At 41.6% G+C, this 22,251-nt stretch overlaps 1 protein-coding gene across 2 annotated transcripts in view; it reads left to right on the forward strand.

Annotated features, from left to right (window-relative positions):
- The first annotated feature begins 12,720 nt into the window (after nt 1-12,720).
- GRIP1 (glutamate receptor interacting protein 1) overlaps nt 12,721-22,251 on the forward strand; it is a 333,638-nt gene continuing 324,107 nt past the window's right edge. For both annotated transcript variants that reach the window (XM_071552269.1, XM_071552274.1), the window contains exon 1: nt 12,721-12,842. In XM_071552269.1, coding sequence (XP_071408370.1) covers nt 12,788-12,842 — 55 coding nt within the window. In that variant the 5' untranslated portion in view covers nt 12,721-12,787. The remainder of the gene's footprint in view (nt 12,843-22,251) is intronic.

Below are 22,251 nucleotides of genomic sequence, written 5' to 3' on the forward strand. Positions count from 1 at the left end.
CAGTATTATGCTCATTGTATGAGCAATCAGAATTACACAGATGCTAAATAGGCAATTACTTTTTGCCAGATGCCTTTTATTCAAAACCAAACTCACAACTGGTATAAACTACCACGAAGAAAATATGATGTATGTAGAAGAGAAAAAGATTGAGCAAGAGGCACTCTGAACCTTCACCATACTGAACTACCTTTATGGCAGTACACTTGTTTATTTCTTTCTTTTGCTTTTTTTCATCCATGTAGTTACAGTTGCTGTGTGAATTAGTAATTGTCACTAGTGCTTTTGCAGTAGCACCTTAAAGATTCATTTTTCAGTCAGGGTAAAGCAAATCCAAGAATTTCAACTTAGCAAAGCCTCTGAAAATTTATAGTGAGCTTGTGTGCTCTGTTTTTAAACATGGGCAGCAGTATCCTTTGGAACATTTTACGTTTAAATGTAGACAATGATTATTTACTCACTGACCACAAATTCTCCATAAATGTCTTTGTACAGTACCTGCTGTGCAGGAGTTGCATTGAGACATATGTACTTGAATATTGATGTACAAATATCACTGGCAGAAGTCAGTGGGAACAGTAATTCTCTTATGCACAGTGCATACTTTTCTATAGGTTTTGATCCTGTGGGAAACAAATCTGTGCAACAAATCACAGTCAAATGGGCCTGGTGAGAGCTGCTACTGTAAGGGGCAGTGCTTACCTCGCATCATTACTGTTGTCTCACTCTGTTAATAATAACATTGATTCACTCTATTTTTTTTTCTCTCAGAAGTGTGAGTGAGCTCTAGGTCTTCCCTTTTCAGATGCTGAAGAAGAATCTGAGAGTCTTCCTGGACTGGAAGGAACAAGTAGATGACATAAGCAGAGGAGTATCCTCTGCATGGTGGCAGCCTCTTGCTGCCCCTGTGAATTTCATATTTTAAAGTGAAAAGCGTAGCAGTGGCATAGTTTATGTGAGTGCTTTCATGAGCCCAAGCACAGGTCTAAGTTAGCTGTATTTCTGCTGTAACAAGCACTCCACTTAATTTGAATTAAAAAACTTCCACGCAAGTGAGTGGCATGCACTACCTATGGGCATTGTGAGGTGTCTTGGAAGATATTTCAGACCTTGTCAGGCCAGCTTTAGCTAACAGTTGGGTGTGAAAGCCATGACCCCACCAGCTATGGGCTATGGCAGCACCAGGATAAGAGTCAGGAGTGGCAGTGCCATGCCCCAGTCTGGACCCCTGCCTGCTGGGACCTGCCTGCTTGAGGCATGGCCCTTTGGACAGGAGGAAAGAAGGAAGCCAAAGGTGGGTGAAAGACTGGAAGAAATGCTCCCTTAGATCATTCCCTCCCTTGGAACCATTGTATGGTGAAGTGTAACACTGGTCTCTTTCAGAGACCTTAGAGGCTATTGTTTTGGTAAAGTTAAACAGGGGTATTTTCCCCCACAAAACATTCAGTGTAAATATCCATTATAAGACACTAGAGTAAACTGAAACATTACATTTGAATTGCTTATAATAGATAATTTGTTGATCTACACAAAAGGTTAGCTGCAATTTCAGAGCTGATTCTATTAGACTTTATTTAATGAGACATTTTATTACATTACAGGACAGCAGACACCCTTGTTTGTGTGTTGATTCAACTGCTTATACTTTGCTGTTGAGACCTTGCCATCACACTGTCTTGGTGTCTGTAATCTGTTCTGTGGGTCACAAATGGGCATGAAAGGATTTTTTTTTTTTGAGTCAGTCTTTGTTGCTAGTAAAGGCTTTGTGAAAATTTCTGGTGTTTTGTACAGGAAACTTGTAGGAGACAAAGCAATAATAGGCTGAAAAAGAAAAGGCTCTATCCCAAGTAGCATGATATTACACTAACCTCAAATTGTAACAGAGTGAAAATAACTAGCTAGGGTGTTTTATTAAAATATTTTCTATCAATCTGCTTATTATATTATATGAGAGAATGTTAAAAGTAATGTTTGCATTGTCTGCCATGGAGATGCCATTTTCTTTGACAGACATATGTTACTCAATTATCATTATCCCACATTTCTTCATTTTCTAGACCAACTCTTTATAAGGCTTCCAGCACTGACGACTGTTCAGCAGCAGGCTGGGAAACCTCATCCTGCTCTTTCTCACAAGGAATAAGACTACCTAGCTCCTTCCAGGACTTGGCATCCCTTAAGAAATGACCAAGTTAGTTTCCCACCATTCAAGAATCTCAAAAACACAGTGCTATTTTAATGTTCATGGTATTTCCCCCCTAAATATTTAGACTGTCTCATGGCAACATTTGCTTTTAGTTCTAAATTTGTTTTCCCATCCTTCATTTAAAAAAAAGAAAGAAAAAAATTTCAATTTATTCCCTTTAAATTAAAGGTCACTATTTTAAACTTTTATTAACTATAAAGTTATACCAATGTTTTGTGAGATGCTTTGCATTTCCAAAGCAAATTAAAATTACTGTATTGATTGCTAAAAAAGATGTTTGCTATTATAATTGATCATATTAATTATGAAGAGGCACCTAATTGTTCCAGATAAAAGCAAATATACAGTATAAGTGTTGTAGGCTATTTGGAAGGGAGATGACAACTACAGGGTAAGCAGCAAAATTAGTATTCCCAGTACATATTTAAAAATCAAGAAGTAAGCTAAAAATAATCATATCAAAGCAGGGGTAATCAATGGTCCATTTTTTTCCTGTCCAGTTAACTTTATTATGTTTGCATGAGTGCAAACCCAATTGAATAACTGAAAGTACAAATTATCAATATTAACAGCTGCACATTTTATTGTCCAAGACAGGCATAAGGAAAAGGACATTTAAGATCCATAACTGGAACTCTTAACAAATGTACCACAATTAATTGTTAGTACTATTATTATTTCTACTATATTTGAAGAGTGCTGTATGTAAAGTGCAGTGGATTCAAAAATAGGTACATCCTAAGTGCATTTGGATGATTATTTACTTTGGTCAAAGTAAGAAAAGGCTTAATTCTGATGCAGAAACCCAACATTCCTTTTTAGAATGGTCTGATCAGCAAGTAAATCAGTCAAATTTAAGGAAAATAGTGTATGCAAGTTATTTGCCTATCTGAGCAATACACAGGATCTTAATGTTTTGGGTTTTTTTAAAAAAATACCCAAACTCTTCTACTCAAATTCTGATTACCAATCTTGTAAATCTTTGTTCAACTTGCATATATTTATAAGGGGGTGGGGCAATGTACATATATAAAAAGGTGCAATGAATCAATTTTTAAAAGGATATCAATATTTTTGTGACTTTTTTTACTTTCTAAGTCTAAAAAAACCAGCAATGCTACCTAGCAGTATCGAGACTGTACAATAAAGTTGAAATATGCTTCTAGTTTCAGCTCTGAAGTGGTACTGGTTTATGTATGATAGTAAGGTAAGATACATAATAGTGTCTAATTGAGAACAAAAAGATTTGCAAGTTGATTGTGTTTATTATTAAGAAACTACACCTTAGCATGGTCCAAAGGAGAAACATACATAATAGACATATGGATATTTCATTTCAGTTTATTCTATACTATTTGTTTTACAATAAGAGTATGAATCTTTAAATGTCACTGCAAGTACTGTTTTTCACAGAACCTGCTGGGTAGCTTGGTCCATGAAAGCTCCTTTCACTCCATTAGTGGAACTAACTGTATCATTAAAGTTATGTTTTGTCATATGTACATCCATGTCTGGGTCAGAACTGTTAGCATTAATAGTAGTAGTAATTGATAGTAAGCAATATGTCTTCTTTGTAGAAAACTCATGCTAAAATACTTTTTATACCTCTCTAATCTTAACAGTTTTTTGAATGTTTTAAACAGTTTCTGTAACAGTTTTTTCCTGCTGTATAGTATAATTGCAGGTTTTCTTCCTTGTCTGGTGTGAGGCTTACAAACACATTCTTTAAAATCATTACATTATCTCAAGTACCTTAAAATAAGCTTCTCTCTGATCAGCTCAATGTTCTGTGTATTGCAGGAGATACAGATAATAGAACCATTCACATAAATTTGCATTAATATACTGGATTTCCTTAAAAGAGTAAATTTAATCTACATTTCAAAAAATGAAAAAGCATGACCAATTTTTTTCTGATAGGCATGCTAGCTGAGCATCAGCTTTATGGCTGTTTGTTAAAGTAGATAGAAAATAAAAGCCTTTTCTTTAAGATTTAGGGTAAAACTTGAAAATTGCAAATGTGTCTAGATAGCTCAGGTCCCAGTCTCAAAAGGCACTTGGAGCACATCTACACTGCCATATGCTTTCACATTCCAAGTCATTTGTTTCTGGCACATCGAGTCTTTCCCACTCCCAGTACAGAACCTGCTCATAGCTATTGAGGGCTATTCCCCTCTCACCCTACAGTTAGAAAAATTTGGTGTTAGGGATGGTGGGGCATCTTCCATCCATTTTAGGAAATATTTCTAAGATTGTGTCCCTCTAAAATGTAAAATGCCAAATGCCAAAGGCTTGAACTCAGCTCTTACTTGAGGCACTCCTGAGACTGCACACTGATTGTTTTCCTTCCCTTTGTCTTGCTGCTGTACATTTCAGCTTCCCTCTGTGCCTGCCAGGAATTCATGCAACGAGCAGATGTTGTGTAAGATGCTGGATCTCACACAGATTGTAAGGTGTATGATGGTTTCAGGAGGGGTAGGATCGTATCAGCATGGAGAGCCAAGGTCACAAGCAGTGGCTCCAGATCTTCTGTCTCTCAAGGCAGATAGACTTTGTGAGCTTGCCCTAAGCCTCCAGAAATTAGACACTTCTGCCCTGCGCTGGTAACAGCTGCACCATAGAGGTGGTCACCCCTCATAGCTGTAAGTTCATGACTGGGTCAGTACTGGCCTGTCATTATTTCTGGGCTAGTCAGGATGCATGAGGCAATCAATCATGTGGCTTGTGTGTGGATAATGAGTGTAACTAATGTGCCTGAAATAGCAGCTGGCTTTCAGATAATGGGCTTCCCAAAGTGCACTGAGTGTCATTAATAGTATTCATGGCTGCAGGTTGTTTGCCAGGAAAAGTAAGTAAATACATTCATCAGAATTCAATACAGACAAGCATCAAAATGAAATATGCAGGAAAGGCACATGAAGAAGGTATAGCCACCTTGGGAATTTCAGTGGCCAAAGTGAGATGGTTTTGCATGAGCTGTTGTCTAGTACTATGTCTTCTGGAGACATCAAGGCCAACTCTGACAGGCTGCTGAACAAGGAGCACAGGAGAGCTCAAAGCACAACTGGTATCCTCTTAACTGCCTGTGCCTTCACCTACAGAGCATGCCTGAGAATAGGCAGGACCAGCACCTCACAGAGCTAAAATAGCTTTCTGAAGTTTACTGCTCAGGTTACCTATCAACTTTATCTTTTTAAGGAAGGACTATTATTTGCCCTCTCTCTTTTTTAATTTTTTTTTCTGTCCCTCCATGGAATCTGCCTTGGATCATGGAATATTGATGGGAGAAAGAGGAAAAACGTGACATGTCTCCAGATCTGAAGCAAAATCCCATTTCACTACATGCAGTGTCCTTGACAATGACAATCTTATTGGTCACAATGAAATCTGAAGTCATTCCTCAGAATACCTGCAGCAATAAACACCACAAATGGCAGTTACCAGGATCCAGAGTTGTTTCCTCCAGGTCTTCTTCAATCTTTTTCCTGAGCCACCCTCAACCCAGGATAGCTCACAGCCCATTCTCTCCTGCAGGCTGATCCTGAGCTTTTAATTCCCTGGGTTGTTCCCAAAGCTGCATTCCATTTCTGCTGCAGACTTTATGTGCTTTCTGTAAAACTGCTCAACCATATTGAGAACTATGAAAGCCTTTCCTACTCTGACCACAGAAATAAAGTGGAATTCTGGAGCCTCCCCTCCAGGCAGGTGGAAAGCCCTGTGTGATGGGTGTCATGCAGTTCAGTGCACCTGAGAGGGACTGTGCAGAGGATTGTGATCAGCAGCACCAAGTCCAGCTGAAGGTCAGCTGTAAGTTTTGCACCCCAGGGTTTGATATTGGGACGAATACTGTCTAACACTTTAATGACTTGGATGATGGGACAGAGTGCACCCTCAGTGTCTTTGCTGCTGACACAAAACTGAGAGGAGTGATGGATATACCATGTGGTTGTGCTCCATTCAGAAGGATCTTGGCAGGCTGGAGAAATGGGCAAACCGGAATCTCATGAAGTCCATTGAGAGGACATGCAAAATCCTGCCCATGGGGAGGAGTAACCCCATGTACTGTTATATTTTGGGGTCTGACCACCTGGAAAGCAGCTTGGTAGCAAAGTGCCTGGAGATCCTGGTGGATACCAAGACCAGGAGGCAGCAATGTGCCCTTGCAGCCCCTCCTGGGCTGCATTAGGTAGAGCCCTGCCAGCTGGTCAAAGGGATGATCCTTCCTCTCTGTTTAGCTTGGTGAGACACATCTGGAGTGCTGGGCCAGTCCTGGGCTCCCCAGTGTAAGAGAGACAGTGACATACTGAAGCAGGTCCAGCGAAGGCCGGGATTATTATGGCCTTGAAGCACCTGACATATAGAGGGTGAAGGTAAGAGTACTGGGGCTGTTCAGCCTGGAGAAGAGAAAGTTCTCTGAAGGATCTCATCCATGTGTACAAATACTTGACTGGGGCAAATACAAAAGATGGAGCCAAAATTTTCTCAGTGGTGTTCAGTAAAAGATCAAGAGACAGTGGGCAAGAATTGAAACACAGAAAATTTAGCTGAAGCCTTAGAATAATCTTTATTATTGTGAGGGTAGTGGAACACCATAAGAGATGGGAATGCCTGCAGGTATTAGATGTGAGAATCATTCATGGAGTTTTAGTGTTGTCAGTTATTTGGTCAAGTTGGCAACATGGATACATTGGTTAGGGCTTAAGATATTGTGTTGGTTTAAAGGTAAACCAGCAGAAGAGATAAACCCAAACTCAAGAAGAGGTTACAAGTCAGAGTTACAATTTAATAAAAAGATTACAATAAATACAACGATAGAGGAAAAATTGGTTTTAACCTACAAAACCCAGAAGTATAACCCAGCACCCTGGGGCACAAACAGAATTGTTTTCGTTAGCCCCTGTGCTGGGCACCGTGTGGTCCCTGAGTACAAAGTAAGAGGAAAACCTGTTGGTGAGGATGATGGTTGCAATCTGCTCGAGAGTGGCAGTCACAGTCCTGTTGAGGTTCTGGTCCCCCTCTGGATCCAACAAGTGGTACCAGAAGTCCCCAAACCCCAAGATTATATGTGTTCAGGTTTAGATGGGCATGCCCAGTACCTCCCCCAAGGCCAGGAGTTTCACAATGGGTGATTTAACCCTGTGAGTCATGAGATTTTTTTTTTAATCCATGATGGCCCATTAGCAGACATGACCCCTCAGGCTGGGTGTGACCATGCTAATGCCTCCCCAGAGGGGAGTTAACACACCTGAGTCATTGGTGTGAAGACCCTGTCTCACAGGTTCTCTAACGCCCAGTTTGTAGCCTAAGGGGTCAGGTATGCCCTGGGCAGCTGCTGCAAACAATCTGTTATTAACAGTTCATTAGAAATGAGATAGAGGATGCAGAATACACAGTTTTGGTTACACCCACAGAGTAATAAGCTGGTCCTGGCTGCTCTAACTGGGACAGATACACAAAAATTCATTAGGTTCTTTCAGATATATTTGAATGTTTTCCTTATATCTGTTCTAGCTGCTTACTTATTGAAACATTTTTTGCAAAGATGAAAATTTTAACCACTTTCAATTTTTTAAGTCTTTTTCTAGTTAATGCTCTATTTTATTTATACTTTAATGTCACCACAAAAAAGGCATCAATAAGCCAGGCTATTTAATATTTGCATAATTTGCTTTTTTTCATTACATTGGTAATCATGTAGCACTTTGCAGCTGATTTATACAACTAATTTTTGTGCAAACAAAACAGTTATAAGCACTAATTAGAGTATTTTATTTTAGCAGTACACAAACTCCCAAATTTTGAACTTGCGTACCTATATCAGTTCAGAACTTAGTCTTAGCATACTGAGAAATGGTGTCTCTTTTTCTTGGAGTAGATTACAGGAACAGGAAAAGGCAAGTAGGTAGTCCCAAGAGGTCTGCTGTCTGTTTGGCACAAGGATGTTGTCATGACCAAGATCTACATATCATCTTCTGCTAACTGTAATCATGTTTGCTGTAATTCAAGGATCTGAGATGAAACATTAAAAATGTTGTCATTTAAGGGAAACAGAGAAAATCTTTCTGCCGCCTCAAAAGGTCAGATGGCTAAATCCAAGGGCACACAGACACATAACATAGACAACAGGTGGATTACAGGTTCCTAAACACAGTGCATAAAACTCTCACCTCCCCTTTTTGGTTATTTGAAGGCTGTAGCTACAAAAGTGCTCATTTACAATTACTTAGCTATCAAAATTTCTGATCCTGAGCTTACATGGAATTGCTGCCACCTTGCCTAAACTAATTGTGCTCATGTTTTGTCTGATTTCTAGATCTGCTTGGGACTCACAACCAAGCAACTTGACTGAACTTCCTGAAGGGTCCATTTCCACAGGCAGACTCAGACACCCTCTTCCTCTGCTGAAATCCCCCACTGTGCCAGCATGAGAGATTCATGGGGCCATAAACAGAGCAAGCCAAAGGGACTATGTCTTCTACATTGTCCTAAGGTGGATATTCCCCAGTAAGGCTGATAGTAACTGGCTACCACTTTGTGGCAGGATGTCCAACTACTTTATCTTAATATTTGTTAATAAAAGTCCTAAAATGAATCTAAAAATCATTTGTTGGTATGCTCCCTATGTCTCATCTATGATCTTTTTTATATGATGTTCAGCTGTGTGACAATAGCTTTCAAGATAAATACCTTTTTAATAAAAGGAAAATAAAGGAAAAGAAAATAAAAGAATAGTGGGCAGGGAAGATACTGCTGTATAGAGTGTACCTCTGGTCTGCCCAGTTCTGGCATGATTGGTATCAGATTTTTAATGAAATCACATCACATTTTAATGTGACTCGTACACATTTATGTAACCCTTAGTAAGAATACAATATCACAGCCTCAGGCTTGCACAGGTGACCAGTTCTATCTAAAAGAATCAGAACCTACCCTCCTACTCAGATGGCACAGACAAATAGTACAGTCACCAAGAACAATGTGGTAGGCTCAAGCATTTTCCGTCTATTCATAATGGAAGGTGTGGGGCCTTTCTGATCCAGAAATGTGCAGAAGTTACAATATCTCAATATTATCAAAGTTATTTTAGGTAATTTTTGATTTATATTTGAAGAAGGGATTTTCCTTGCCACTTTCTAAAGCTCTTATTAATCAAAAATGTGTATGCAAACATGTCAGTCACTTAGCAAAAAAAAAAAAGCTGTAAAATTAAAAGACGCAGAAGCTGACATATCTCTTGTAACTTGGAGGTAATTGGTGCTGCAAATCTGCAGTTACTGAGAAACATTGCACACCTCCAGAAACAAACCTCAGCCTGACCACCAGCATATTTCTCCTACCTAGCTTTTATTGAATGCATAAGAACAGGAAATTAAAAAAACCCAATCTCTTCTTTAGAATGCTTATGAAACAAAACCTTTCCTTGGGATTCTTATACTTTTTTTGCTTTTGATTAATTCTTGGGTCTTATTGTACATGCTTCTGATGACCTCCATGCTACAGCATAAAGTAAAAAGAAAGGGTGCTTCCTTGAAAATCAAGATTTGATTAATTTAAAATTCTCTGAGGGAAAAAGCTGTAGACAGAAAAGAACTGGTAGGAAGTTTATATGCTGCTGGTGTGATATAGTCTCCATACAATGCACATCTAAATCAGGTGACTGCTTTCTTCCATTACTAGCATTGGGATAGGAAGAAGCAGTTGTTCAGTATAAAACAGCTCATGTGAATAAGAGAATGCAAATAAATTATCTTGAGCCAGGCACCCATGGAAGCTTCTCCTGCAGCAAAGAAATGGGGAATTACAGAGTGGCATTGCCTAGAAAGATTTATTTGTAAAAAGTCCTGTATAAGACAGAGAGAAACATGCATATTCCATTCAATGATGCACATTTTGTCAGCTATTTAAAATGTAGTATATTTATTCCTGAGAAGTCTGTGATATTTAGGAAAAGAAGGACTTATCCTCCCATTTTGAAACACATTCCTGGAGCAAATCCAAACCAGCAGCTTGGATTTTATGACTCCTGCAGGATTCTGAAAAATCCCACATTCAGTCCTAAGGAATTCTTACTCCCATTCAAAGACATGATACTATTAAAAAAAAAAAGCTAGAAAATGGCTTACTGTGGACTGAAGAGTAGGGCAATCTACTTCTTAACTCTTCTGAGCTGCAATTATAAAGAATTCCATAGCTGGCAAAAAATCGGCTCGATGATCAGAACTACAATTTTAAGGCTCATTGTTTGTATTTTCTTCATTTATAATGGAAATGCCAGGAGTAAAAGCTGGACATCAGAGGTAGTATGTAAGATTTAGGACATGGATGACACAATCATCTGAAATTTTATTTCATCCCATAGCACTTAAAAGCCCAGGTTTCATATAAGAAATGGCAGAGGTAAATGCCAAAGTAATTTTCTTTTTAAAGTAGCTATATCATTTCTGAATTACTCCATTGCCTTGAAATCTATTCCTGCCTGTGTATTCTCCAGGAACTCTTGGGACAATTTTCAGCACCTGCTCCTTGTGTTACTGCCTGTTGGGCCTTGTAGCTGCAGGGTTTGTCCCTCTTTGTTTTCTCTGAACCTGCCTGAAAAACCCAAAGGTATCTTTTGGAAGCTTTGCCCTGTGAACAAAGAATCTGGCTGGAAATCTTTTTTTTATAATGCTTAGAAATTTACGTGCATACTCACATTTTTCTCTAGAAATATCAGTAAACCCCCTCCCCCAGCATTATTTAAGTAAAAGGACTATGAAAGGAAGAAGAGTATAAGCATAAACATGTCTCTTCTTGAATGAAGGACACAAGATTGTGGTTCAAATATGCAGGAAATCCAAATTTAGTGACCCCAATTATGAAACAAAAATATCAGTGGTCACATGATTCACAGGTGACACAAACCCAGTCTGACACTTCTAACTTGGTAAAATATTTTTGGTTTGTTAACATCATCTTGCTGGGTTTGGTTCTAGATCAGGTATCAGCCATCCTCTCATTGGCTGCAAGAGGATTGCCAACAAAAGCAACTCTTCATCTCATACTCTCAATTCAGCAGAAACCCAGGATATACCTACTCTGTGTTTGGATCACTGATACTGCTCAGTGATCCTGCAAGCATTACTGATGATGGGACTGTGGCCCAAGTGACAGGAAAAGCCAGGAGCTGCAGCTTTCATCAGTGGGATTTTAAACAAGCAGTTTTCATGAGTAGCAAGACACACATTCTGCTTGAAGGGCTGGCACAAAGTCAACATAGAAGAATGCTGTGTCAGGAACCTGTCATTACGTTTACATCAGAAATTAAACCTAGGAAACCCTTCAAACCTTCATCTGAAGAAGGGGTTCATGTGTAGTGGTTTGCCCATATAAAATTACATAATTTCTATAAATATGAGGAAATTACAGACAATATAAAAATAATCATAGTATAATAGGTAGGCAGGATGAAGCTTTTATATCAGTCCATCCCCTGAAGTGCCTCGGAAAATTAAAAAGAAAAAAAACCTTGATCTGTATTACTATCATTATTTTCAAATAACATTCAAACCTGCTACTTTGAATTTTTATAGCGGGCTTTTTTCCCCTGTAAAAAAATATAAGGAATATTTAATTGCAGTGGCAGTAGTCTCCTAATAGGACATGGCTGTGTCAGAAATAATTTTAGTGGTGAGATTTGAGGTCTTTTGGTCAAAAGGTCGTAAGGAATCGGCTGTAATAGTAACCGAAATCCGACTTGTCACAGCCGGGGCCGGGACTCTTTATGGTGCAAATTCCGGTTTATTTGATCGGGGGCTGTCAGTGCCGTTCTGTGGGCGCCTGCCTCTGTTTGAACTCCTTATTCCCCAGCCTTCACACACCTACGTGCAGGCAAACTGGCCAGTCGGAAACTGCGGAGGAAAAGGGACGAGCCCATTCCAGCGGCGCGTCCCTGGGGCGGGAGCAGCGGACCGAGGCGAGGGGCCGGCGGGACGGTGGCGCCAGGCAGGACACACCGTCCCCGCGGTTCAGACTCTGCACAGCGCGCAGTTCCACGCCCCGCCACCGTCCCCGCGGCCGCGAACACGCGTGGCACGGCCGCGCCCGCAGCCCCCGCCCCGCGGCGTGCCGGAGCTCCGCGCCCGGTGCGCACCTGGCGGCCGAGAGGCGGCGGCGGCGGCCCCTGCCCCGCCCCGGCTCGGCCCACCTGGCCCCGCCGTGCCCGAGCGGGGCCGGGCCAGGCGGCCCCGGGTTCTCCATTGTGCAGCCGCCGGCTCCAGCCACCTGCCGCCTGCGCGGAGGCTGGGGCTGCTCCGCGCCTCCCTCTGCCGCCCACAATCCTCCCGCCCACCTCTCCGGTCCCCCCCTGAACCGGGGCGAGCCCTCGCCTTCGCTCCCTTTCTGCCTCCCGTTCCCCGCGCTGGCGGAGCTCTGCTGCCTCCCCTCCCCCGTCCTCCCTCTCTCCCTCCCACCGCGCGGCCGCCGCCCCTCCGCCCCTGCCCGCCGGAGCTGCCGCCTCCCCCAGCGCGGGTCGCTGCCGTCTCTCCCTGCCATGAGCCGCCCCCCGCCGCCGCCGCAACAGCGCTGAGCGGGTAGCGCGGAGCCATGCCGGGCTGGAAGAAGAACATCCCCATCTGCCTGCAAGCCGAGCCGGAGCGAGGTGAGCGCGGAGCGCCGGGGGCGCCAGCCGGCCGCGGCGCGGGAAGGCAGGCGGGAGGGCGGGGGGCTGCGGCGCCGCCGGGCGCCCCGTCCGCAGCCCATGCCCGGGGTACGGCGGCAGCCGCCTCTCCATGGGACGGGCGGGCGGCCCCCAGCCTTCCGTCTTGCTCCGCCGCCGCGGTCTGAGAGCGGACGGCGTGCGGGGCGGCGGCGGGGACCGGCATTGGCGGCCAGGGCGGGGGTACACGCCGCGCCGGGCCCCGCCGCTCCCGCACAAGCAGCAACTAACTTTTCTCCGCGGTGCTGCCGCCCACGCTACCCCGGACTGGGTTTCTACAGCCGGGGGGGATGGCGTGAGCCGGAGGGGTGCGGGGGTGCTCCGAAGTGGCTCCGCGAAACTTCCCTGCGTGTAGCTCTGCCCCGCGACGCTGCTAGACCTGTCCCGTCGCTCCTCGGGGGCAGCCGGCATCGCGGGACCGCGATCGCCCGCTGCGAACCGGCAGCGATCGCGCCGGGCCGTGCCCGCGGGTGCTGCCCCCAGACCTGGTCCTGGCAGCGGCCGAAGGGTGGCCTCGGGTTCTCGAGCTCCGCCACACGGGTCGGTACTGGCGGAAGAGAGATAATTTCTGGTCACTTTTCAGAATAAATATTCCCTTTATTCTAACAAAAAAGGAACTTTGCCCTTTACTCAGAGAGGTCTTCTGTCATGGGTGGATATTGTGTCACTTGCTGTGTCCGCAGCCTGTGAGTCAAAGGCAAAAGGACTGGTACACCATTTACACTCAGGTATGTCCGTGGTAGTGTATGGAGTCCTGAAGTAGGACATTTGGTTTTGGTTGCTGCCGGATTGGCTAGCTGGCTGTCCTGCTAGGGACAATGGCTCATGGAATATCATAAAGGAAGGGGTTCTGTCTGCTGTGTGGAAGAAGTCTTGTTTCCTTGTATTGGTGGTGGAGGTCTGTTGCAGAACTGCTGCCCTGCTTCTAACTATCCATAATGGGAAGTTCATTGCAAACATATGACATCATGAAAATAGTCACTGAAATGGGAGCAGGCATTTCAGCTATGAAAAGCTAGAGTTTTAGTCCTTACTCTTAGTAAATACATCATTACTAAAATCCGTGGTCATCTTTCTTTATGTCAGGAAGCTGTGTAGCTGAGGAATCACAGAAACAGGATGGATGACAGTTGTCAAAATGTATCAGATGCTTTTACAGATGAGGCAACTTCAGAAGGAGTCTAATCTGACTATGTCAGAAACTGGAAAGATTTTCTCATTTCATTCTGCATAAAGGTTGTGTCATGAGCTGTAACATGCGGGCTTGTCTTTATTCAGAGTAAACAAAGGTAGTAGTTTTGCTCTGGTGGGTTTAATGCCAGTTAGAATACTGATTTGTTATCAGTTCTTGTTTCTTCCTATTTCTATTTAATGTCTTTCATCTTCATTATGAAGCTGAATAGCTTTATATGTTAATAGTCTTGTCACCAATGCTTTGCTTTATTGTATTGCAGTTGTGTAAATAAAAAAGCTCCTCTGTGCCTAAAGTAAATTATTACCTTCTGAAGTATGTTGCATTGTACAGTGCTCAAGTTTAGTTTGTAATTTAGCAGGATTCCAGTCACTGAAACTTTCCTGCTTTAGACTCAGAAAATTATTAAATAGTTAGAATAGTTAATCACTGTTGAATTTAATAGTTCGCGAGTATGAAGAACAGATGAAATAAAGCTTTCAAACTAGACAGAAAAACAGCCAGTGCAGTAATGTAATGAAGGTGCATCTTTAGCTAATGTAGGAGTTTAGTGTGGCATTGAGTAAAAGGCAATTACAGATACAGTTAAATTCTGGTTCAAAGCCAGTTGTGCTAACATCCCCCTCTTCTGTTTCTAGAAAATATTTCCATTCAGTTACTCTGCAGAACATTTTGTGTACATTGGGCTCTTAGAAGACTCCTGTGAATGTAAATAGTGTTATTTGAAACCAGCATTGTAGCCGATAACTTTCTGTGATTTAGACATGGAGTATTATCGGATGTGAAATATTTACTAATATAAATTGTATCTAGGTAACATGTACAAGCATGCTTATATATAGATATAAAATATCCTATGCATCCAAGTGCATGTGTATGTTAGATAATAATACTCTTATAGAATATAATAATAATAAGGAGCACTTAAATGCCTGTATATTTTCTTTGATTTTATGTTCCTATAATCTGATTGTTTAAACCAGTGTGTTTTTCCTGTGAGAGGGGCTAGGCTTTATTAAACCCCAAGAACACCAGCAGGACTGACTAGTTGTGCTTTTGCTGTATAACAACAAACCTGCTAAGTTAATTTGATGCTGAAGTGTCTTGGTGATCATTCATAAAACCAACTATAGAATGAAAAGGAAAAAATAACCCATTCAAACCAGAAAAATCCCTCACAACCACAAACTAAACAAAATGTCAGAAAAGTAGTAAGTAGCTAAGTAATGCCAGTTTATCCATGTGCCTCCTGCTGTCTTTCCCTTTTAGGGAAGCCTCCCCTGCTGTCTTTATTATATCCACAGACCATACCTCCCTTCTCTGCCATAACAAACAGGTACTGTGCAGCCTTAATTTCAAATATCTTTGTAGCAGAAGATTTGAACTGAAAGAAATTGGCACTGGAGGTGCTGGGAAAACTTAGAAGGGAAAGATTTCCCTGTGGTGAACCACAAGTGGTTTGTACCATCTGTCCCCAGGCTTTTCCCCCTCAAACCTCACAGGCTTCCCTTTAGCAGCTTCTTGAGAGCTCTGTGTCCTCTGCATGCACTGTAGGGAGCTGAACAGGGCCTCATGTCCTCAGCTGTGGCAGGAAGAGAAGTTGTGGGCACCGAGAGGCTTGAGAGGTGGGTGGATGTGCTAGGGAGGATGTGGGGACTGTGTGGAAATCTTGTCATATCCTCAAGGCACTGCAGCATAAGAGGTTCACTGGGTAGTGTTACCCTTTGTGCAAACCAATGCAGCATTGCTTTGGGGAGCACTTCAAGGCTGTTGTCTCTCTTGTGATGCTCAGTTTGTCTGGTGTGTCAGGAACTGGATGGCACACAGTAGCACTTTCTGATGCGAGGGATCAACTTAAAAACTATCCAAGGAGACGCTTTGTTTTGATGTGAGGAGTTGCTTGTATATTGCAAATGGTGATAGCCTTGTGCAGACATCCGGGGTTTGCTCCAAGTAGGGCTATTGTAGTATACTGGTATCCTTGTTTATCCCTTCCTAGCTTCAGACACCCCCCCCATCCATATTGAATACCTACCTCAGAAAGTCCTTAGCGCACAGCCTGTCGTCGTTGTTCCTACAAGTCATGTGCTGAAGTGAAGGTTAGCCAAAAACTCAACAAAATCAGAATTTTTCTAGTGGAAATTGGCCAGTCTTGCTAAAATGAAGTAGCAGAGACTGGTCAATGCTGTTGGCTCACCTTGGCAGCAATTGATACCTTGAGTGAAGGAGAGTAACCTGGGTTCATGTTCCAAGCATCAGAGTATGTGTGTGCATGTAGGGTTTAGCAGTTATGAGAGTGTTTTGTGGTGGAGAAGATTCTCTTCTGAGGGGTGGCAATCAGTGGTATTTCAACAAGCATTTTTAGATGTCTTCACTGTGGAAATTATGTGGGATACTTAACGTCAACTGAAAAATCATATTGTGCTGGTTTTGAGAGGCTAAAACCATATTTAAAATATGAAGTGGATAGCTGCCTTTTTGTGCATGCTGCAGCACAGTTCATGATATTCTGCCTGTGCTGTAATTGAACAGTACTCTGCAGTGACTGTGCTGCTTCTGGCTTCCACTACTACAATTATCACAAGGAGTTGTCTCCTTTGGAGAACAGGAATGGTGTTCTGTGTTGAGCAAAAGATCTGTAACGTATACCTGGTGCAGTAAACCCTGTAATTTCTAAAATGTACCAGCATAAGACAGTGTCTCTAAAATTGTGGGCACACTTCCTTGCTCCCTGGTTTTCTGCCTAAGATGTGAAATCATATCTTGTTATAAACCATATAAAATACTCGTTGAATATGTCGGGAAGAAAAGTGTTACTGGAATTTTTTTCGATACCTCTTCCAATCAATTCAAATGAAGGTGTTTTATGGAACTCCAATTCAGCTTTAGATCTGATCAAGTTTGACAGGAGTACAGAAAATAGTATTGGTATATCTTATATGGTCCCTATAGGACTGCTTGAGATCCCTTAATGTACATACTTGTTAATTTCAAGAATGCAGTTAAGTATGCTTTGGTCTTGATTTTTTTTTTTAAGTATTAGGTGTTTGCCTCTATGTTTAACTTGTTAGCTCAGTTATACTGAGAAAGAGGGAAAGACTGTATTGTTATTTTCTGCTCTCCATCCATGTTCACAGTTCTTGAAAGTTGGGGAAATTAGGTGAACTTCAGGAAGCATTTTAAAGGAAACATTAGGAGACTTTTTAAACCTGAGGACTGAAGGATAAAAAGGTATTCAAATACTTTGTGAATCCTGCCTCAAATTCAAAACCAGCATCCTCTCATGGAAGATGTGCTGACAACAAGCATCTATCCCTGAGGTTACTGCTGCGTGAGCTTGTCTGCTCATCTTAAGCTGGAAGACAATCAGTTTCTCAGATAAGGGAGAGATATGAGCCTCTTACTGAATTTAATCATGTTATTGTGGGTTAGCAGTTTGCATCTGATCATATGAGGGCACTTTAGAGAGGTTATGCTTCATCCTCTTTCCTGGTAAACACTAAAAATTAGCTTCTAGATTTTCAATACAAACGGCTGAGGGTGACTTTTCATTGTATTTCAGGCTCTCACCTGGTAAGGGAAGATGAATCTCTTTCTTCCTCAGCTCACATGGGTCCTCAGAAACTGAAGGAAATGAGAACTGGAGACCTAGGATTGGAAGCCTTGTGCAGAGGCCTTCTGTTTGTCTTTATCTGTTTTCTTCTGTGTGTCACATGCCTCCTGAAAAGTTAAAGTATAACCTGGGTGGAAGAAGGCCTTTTATGAGCAGTGGCAGCCCTAAGAATCAAGACTGGGTGTTGGAGATGAACATGTGGAGACAGATACATGGAAGGCATTGCTTAGACTTAGTGTGCAGTTCAGATAGATACCTAGTGCATGAACGATTGGGACACTTGGTCAGTTATGGTATGCAAAGCATACTGTAGTTGCTTATATTTAGGGTGAAGAAGTGGTAAGGACAGAAAAGGCAGGAAATGTCATCATATCCCAGCTGCTGACGTAAGAAGCTGGCTTAACCAGCTGCATTCCTGTCCTTCAGACTCTGGAGCTATGACTAAATTTCAAATTGGAAAACACTAATGTTAGAAGATAGATTAATAACAAAATACTAATTACAAATTGCATGTATTTTGTCCTTATCAGAGCTTCTGCCCCTTTTCACCTCAGTCTTGAAGTCTTGTGTTTTGGACTGTTGGTCTTCACTTTCTAAACTGAATGTTGGTGAAGACCATTGCTGGGTGGGACAAGATGACACTAGAGCTGGCTTTCATCAGCGTGCAAAGGACACAGGCACACTGTGTCAGTTTTTGCATTCTTTCTCTTAAAACCTGCTGGGACTGGGAGGACTCTAACACAGGAACAGAAAGGAGCCAACAATTGGTCCCTTGTGCCCTTTTAGCATGAAAAGAACTGAGAATAGGCAAAAAGCATCTACATCTCTGGTGATCTGGACAGCCAACTTAACAGCATTTAATGGCCTGTGGTATTAAAAGAGTTCATTAACTCTTGCAGAATCTTTGTGAAGATACGATCTTTACTGATTGCTGGGAGATGATCATCTGCTGTGTCTCGATTATAACCAAGGGGTTTTTTCCCCATATAGAAAGAAAATGTGAGATACTGTGTGCAAATAAATATTTGTTTTTAGCGGGAAAAGCAGTTTTTGCTAATGTTCATCAGAACTACAGTTACATTTGACAGCAGTGAGTGATGGCAGCAAACACTAGCTTGCCTCAGAGAACAGCACGATTTAGAATTTGAAGCACTTTGCCTCTGACAGGCACAGTTATGTTTGTGGGTATCTATGAAGGGTATAAGCTCTAAACAAGTTTTTGATCAGAGTTTCTTGTGCACTCAAACATTAGAGAGAGACATGACTGGAAACACAGAAGCTTCAGTGTTAGATCCTTCAGTAATTTAGATGTAGACAACTTCCTTTGAATGTCAATGCATACCTATATCCCTGCTATGAGTTGGGGTTTTTTAACTATTCAAAATTACCTGAGCTGCCACAGCTTAAAGCTCTCCCTGAAGTGTCAGGAGCATGTTGCACTCTGGTTGTTGCAGTAGGTAGGACTTGATGGTGCACCTTCTCTCCATTGCTTGTTTCTGAGCCCTCTTTAGGCATGTTGGTGCTTTGAAAAAAAGATGCACTAAGTCAACAGTTATCTGTAAGGGTCTCATGACTATGTCTGTAAAATTCTGTTGTGTTCGAATGTTTTGCCTAAGCTATTTGCATTTATGCATGTTGAAATGTCAAGAGTACCATCCATCCCAACTTATGTGGGAACAGATGCCAGCATCCTATGTGCCCAGGGTCAGGGTGGTCACATGCTTCGTGTTTTATTCGGGCAAGGTAAGTGTGACACCTATACAATTCAGGGTAAAATAATAACATTTATGTTGGATAGAAGTAATCTTGACTATTGTATCACCTTGCTAGTGTGTGTTTGTGTTGTTTTTTTATTTCTTTCCCTTCCTCTTCCCACTGGCACAGACTGTGCTGGGTGGCTGGGGAACACAAACTTTTCAGGCATTTCCTGTGTTATGAAGTGGGCAGATTTTATGGTTCTGAATGATGCTGATAGTCTAATGTTTGGGTTTTTTTCAGCCATTATCAGTGCAAATTCTGTATTTCACTGATTCTGCATCAAAAGTTAGAAACAGTGTTCTTTGCTTACTACTGAAATAGTTTAAAGAGAACATACAAAGGGAAAACCAGGTAAACAGGAACTGACAGTTTTGATACCAGTACATATTCCACATGAAATTTTGTTGTCTTCTGTCTTTGGAAATCACCACAGGAATTGAGAATGAGTCAGTCATACCTGTCAGTCTCGATCTTTTTTTGTGCCTGTTTTTAGTTTCTTGTTGTTATTGAAAATCACCACTGAGAAGATTCTGCTAGTCTAAAGGGAAAACTTCAGAAAATATTTTCATAGTTTTATCATCTTCTTTACATGCTGGGATCGTGCAGACATTTACAGAGTTCCACAGTTTTCTCACTGAAGTTTAAATCTTCTCTCGAAATATCATAATTTCCTGAAATGTAAATATAGAAACGTATGATGACCATTAAAAATAACTGTCGATGGAGCTTGTCAGAATTCTTTTCTTTTACCAGTGGGTCGAGACTGAAGTTTTATCACCACCGTTTTGTGGAGTAGTAATTAAATGTTGTGTAACTGAATACAAACTTTTCCTTATTTTGAAGTTGTAGAGTATTACCAGAATGTGTCTTCTCGGTAACTGTCTTTCCTGGGAAAGCAGGCACTAATTAAAATGCTTATTTTTGTTTACTGAGCCACGCTATGTAGTGGAGCACTTTCTTGCTGAAGCAGTTTCCCTGGTAGTGAAACATGGTCTCTCTGTCCCATGCTGCAGTGTGTGAATTTAAACCAACACATTTACAGGTAACCAACAAAATGAAGAATATATTGGTGACTGGAGCATGTGTTTAAGTTAACCAGATCTGAGATGCGTCCGCATGTTTCAAACTTTTTATTTCTATGGATATGAGTTGGGGACACAGACGTAGTGTCAGCTTTCTATAGGTGTCTCTGATGGAGGCAGGTGTTTCATACTCCAATGCTTGCTTGTTGGTTTAGCTGTTTCTACAGTGGGAGAGTGTTCATAAGAATAATTTTTTGAAGGCAAATAAATTAAGAACAATAGCTGGCACTTTTTGGGGGATAAAATAACAGCTAACATCTCCCCTAATCCAGTGGTCAAAAATATCTATGTGATAAATGCATTCTGCATGGGCAGAAGAAAGAGCATTGTAGCAAGTTGTTACTAAAACAGAAGTAACACACCTGTGGAGTATTTTAATTATATTATTTTTTATTTGGATTATCATTTCTGTGGACCAGGTACTGAGTCCTTTGTACTGCTAACACTAAGAGCAGCTTCCCTTTTTGCTTCTGTCTTTCACCATGATTACTCGTCTTTACTGAAGATCAGCAATGAGCTGATGCTCACAGGTGCTGCCTCTCACCTGAGAAGTTTTTTTGGCACCTGGGCAAACCAGGATGGTTCCAACAAATGAATGGTATCAAGCTCCCTGCTATACTTTGCTTTCTCAAAAATCTCTTTAAATGAAGAATTTTATTGTCACTTGTACCCGTGCTCCTCATGACAGGGTTGGGACCAGAGTCTGAGATAAGGCTGTTGTGGAATAAACACACTTTTACTACTATGACAAAAATTTAATCTCAGTGGCATTTTCAGTGAAATGTTTAGTTGTTTTTGTGTTGGGAATGGATTATTTACTCAACAGCTGGGCAGGAAGAAGAGGAGTGGTAGTCACACAGCAAATACTCTTGGGGAGTGAAATTGACTGCCTGGTAAATGAATGCAACTCTGCTGGATTCTGAAGGTGCCAGCAAATTTACTGAGCCCCTGTACCTGATGTATTTAACAAAGCTTTCAATTTTGCGAGGAATATACCTGTAATTTACTTGGACCTTTTTGGTTTTTTTGTAATGCTAACCTTTCCCAAGCCAAATAATATATCAGATATGGGCTTTAGGTAAACTATCTTGTAAAAGGTTCTATGTGCATCATGATTTGACAGGACTGCTGAAATGTCCCCTCTGTAACAGAAATGTATTTTGAAATTACAGTTTGTCGTCCTTTTAACTTCACCTCTTGCTAGGACTGTTTGCAAAATGTGCAGGAGTCAGATAAACTTGCAGGATTTGCATGTCAAAAGTTCAGCTCTGTGGAGGGGGAAGAGAAAGAATGAAATAGATAGTATGTAAGGGTAATTCAGTAGTTTTATACTTGCAGCTCTTGTGAGTCAACGACTTAATTCAGAAATGATAGTGGTAGCAAACCCCACGCCCCACCCCCAACCTTAAGCACAAAGTATCAAAATATGTCTCATTTTTTTATGTGCTCATGTTTGCTTATTGAACAAACATATCTTGTAACTTAAGTTTCACATTATCTTGGTCTGAATACTGTAAGGCTTTAGAATTCCTGTCATTACAGTTGCTGACAAAAATGATACGCTAACTCAGGCTTTTCTTATGGTCTCTTATGTTCTCTGTCTGCACTAACCCTGAAGTTTTTGAAATTCCCTGTCTGCCTGTGGTGTTTCTTTCACATGTCCATGGATTCAGGCATGCACTGCTACCTATATTTATGTATTTGTTT

The sequence above is a fragment of the Pithys albifrons genome, chromosome 3, assembly GCF_047495875.1.
Source record: "Pithys albifrons albifrons isolate INPA30051 chromosome 3, PitAlb_v1, whole genome shotgun sequence".
In the NCBI taxonomy this organism is placed as follows: domain Eukaryota; kingdom Metazoa; phylum Chordata; class Aves; order Passeriformes; family Thamnophilidae; genus Pithys; species Pithys albifrons.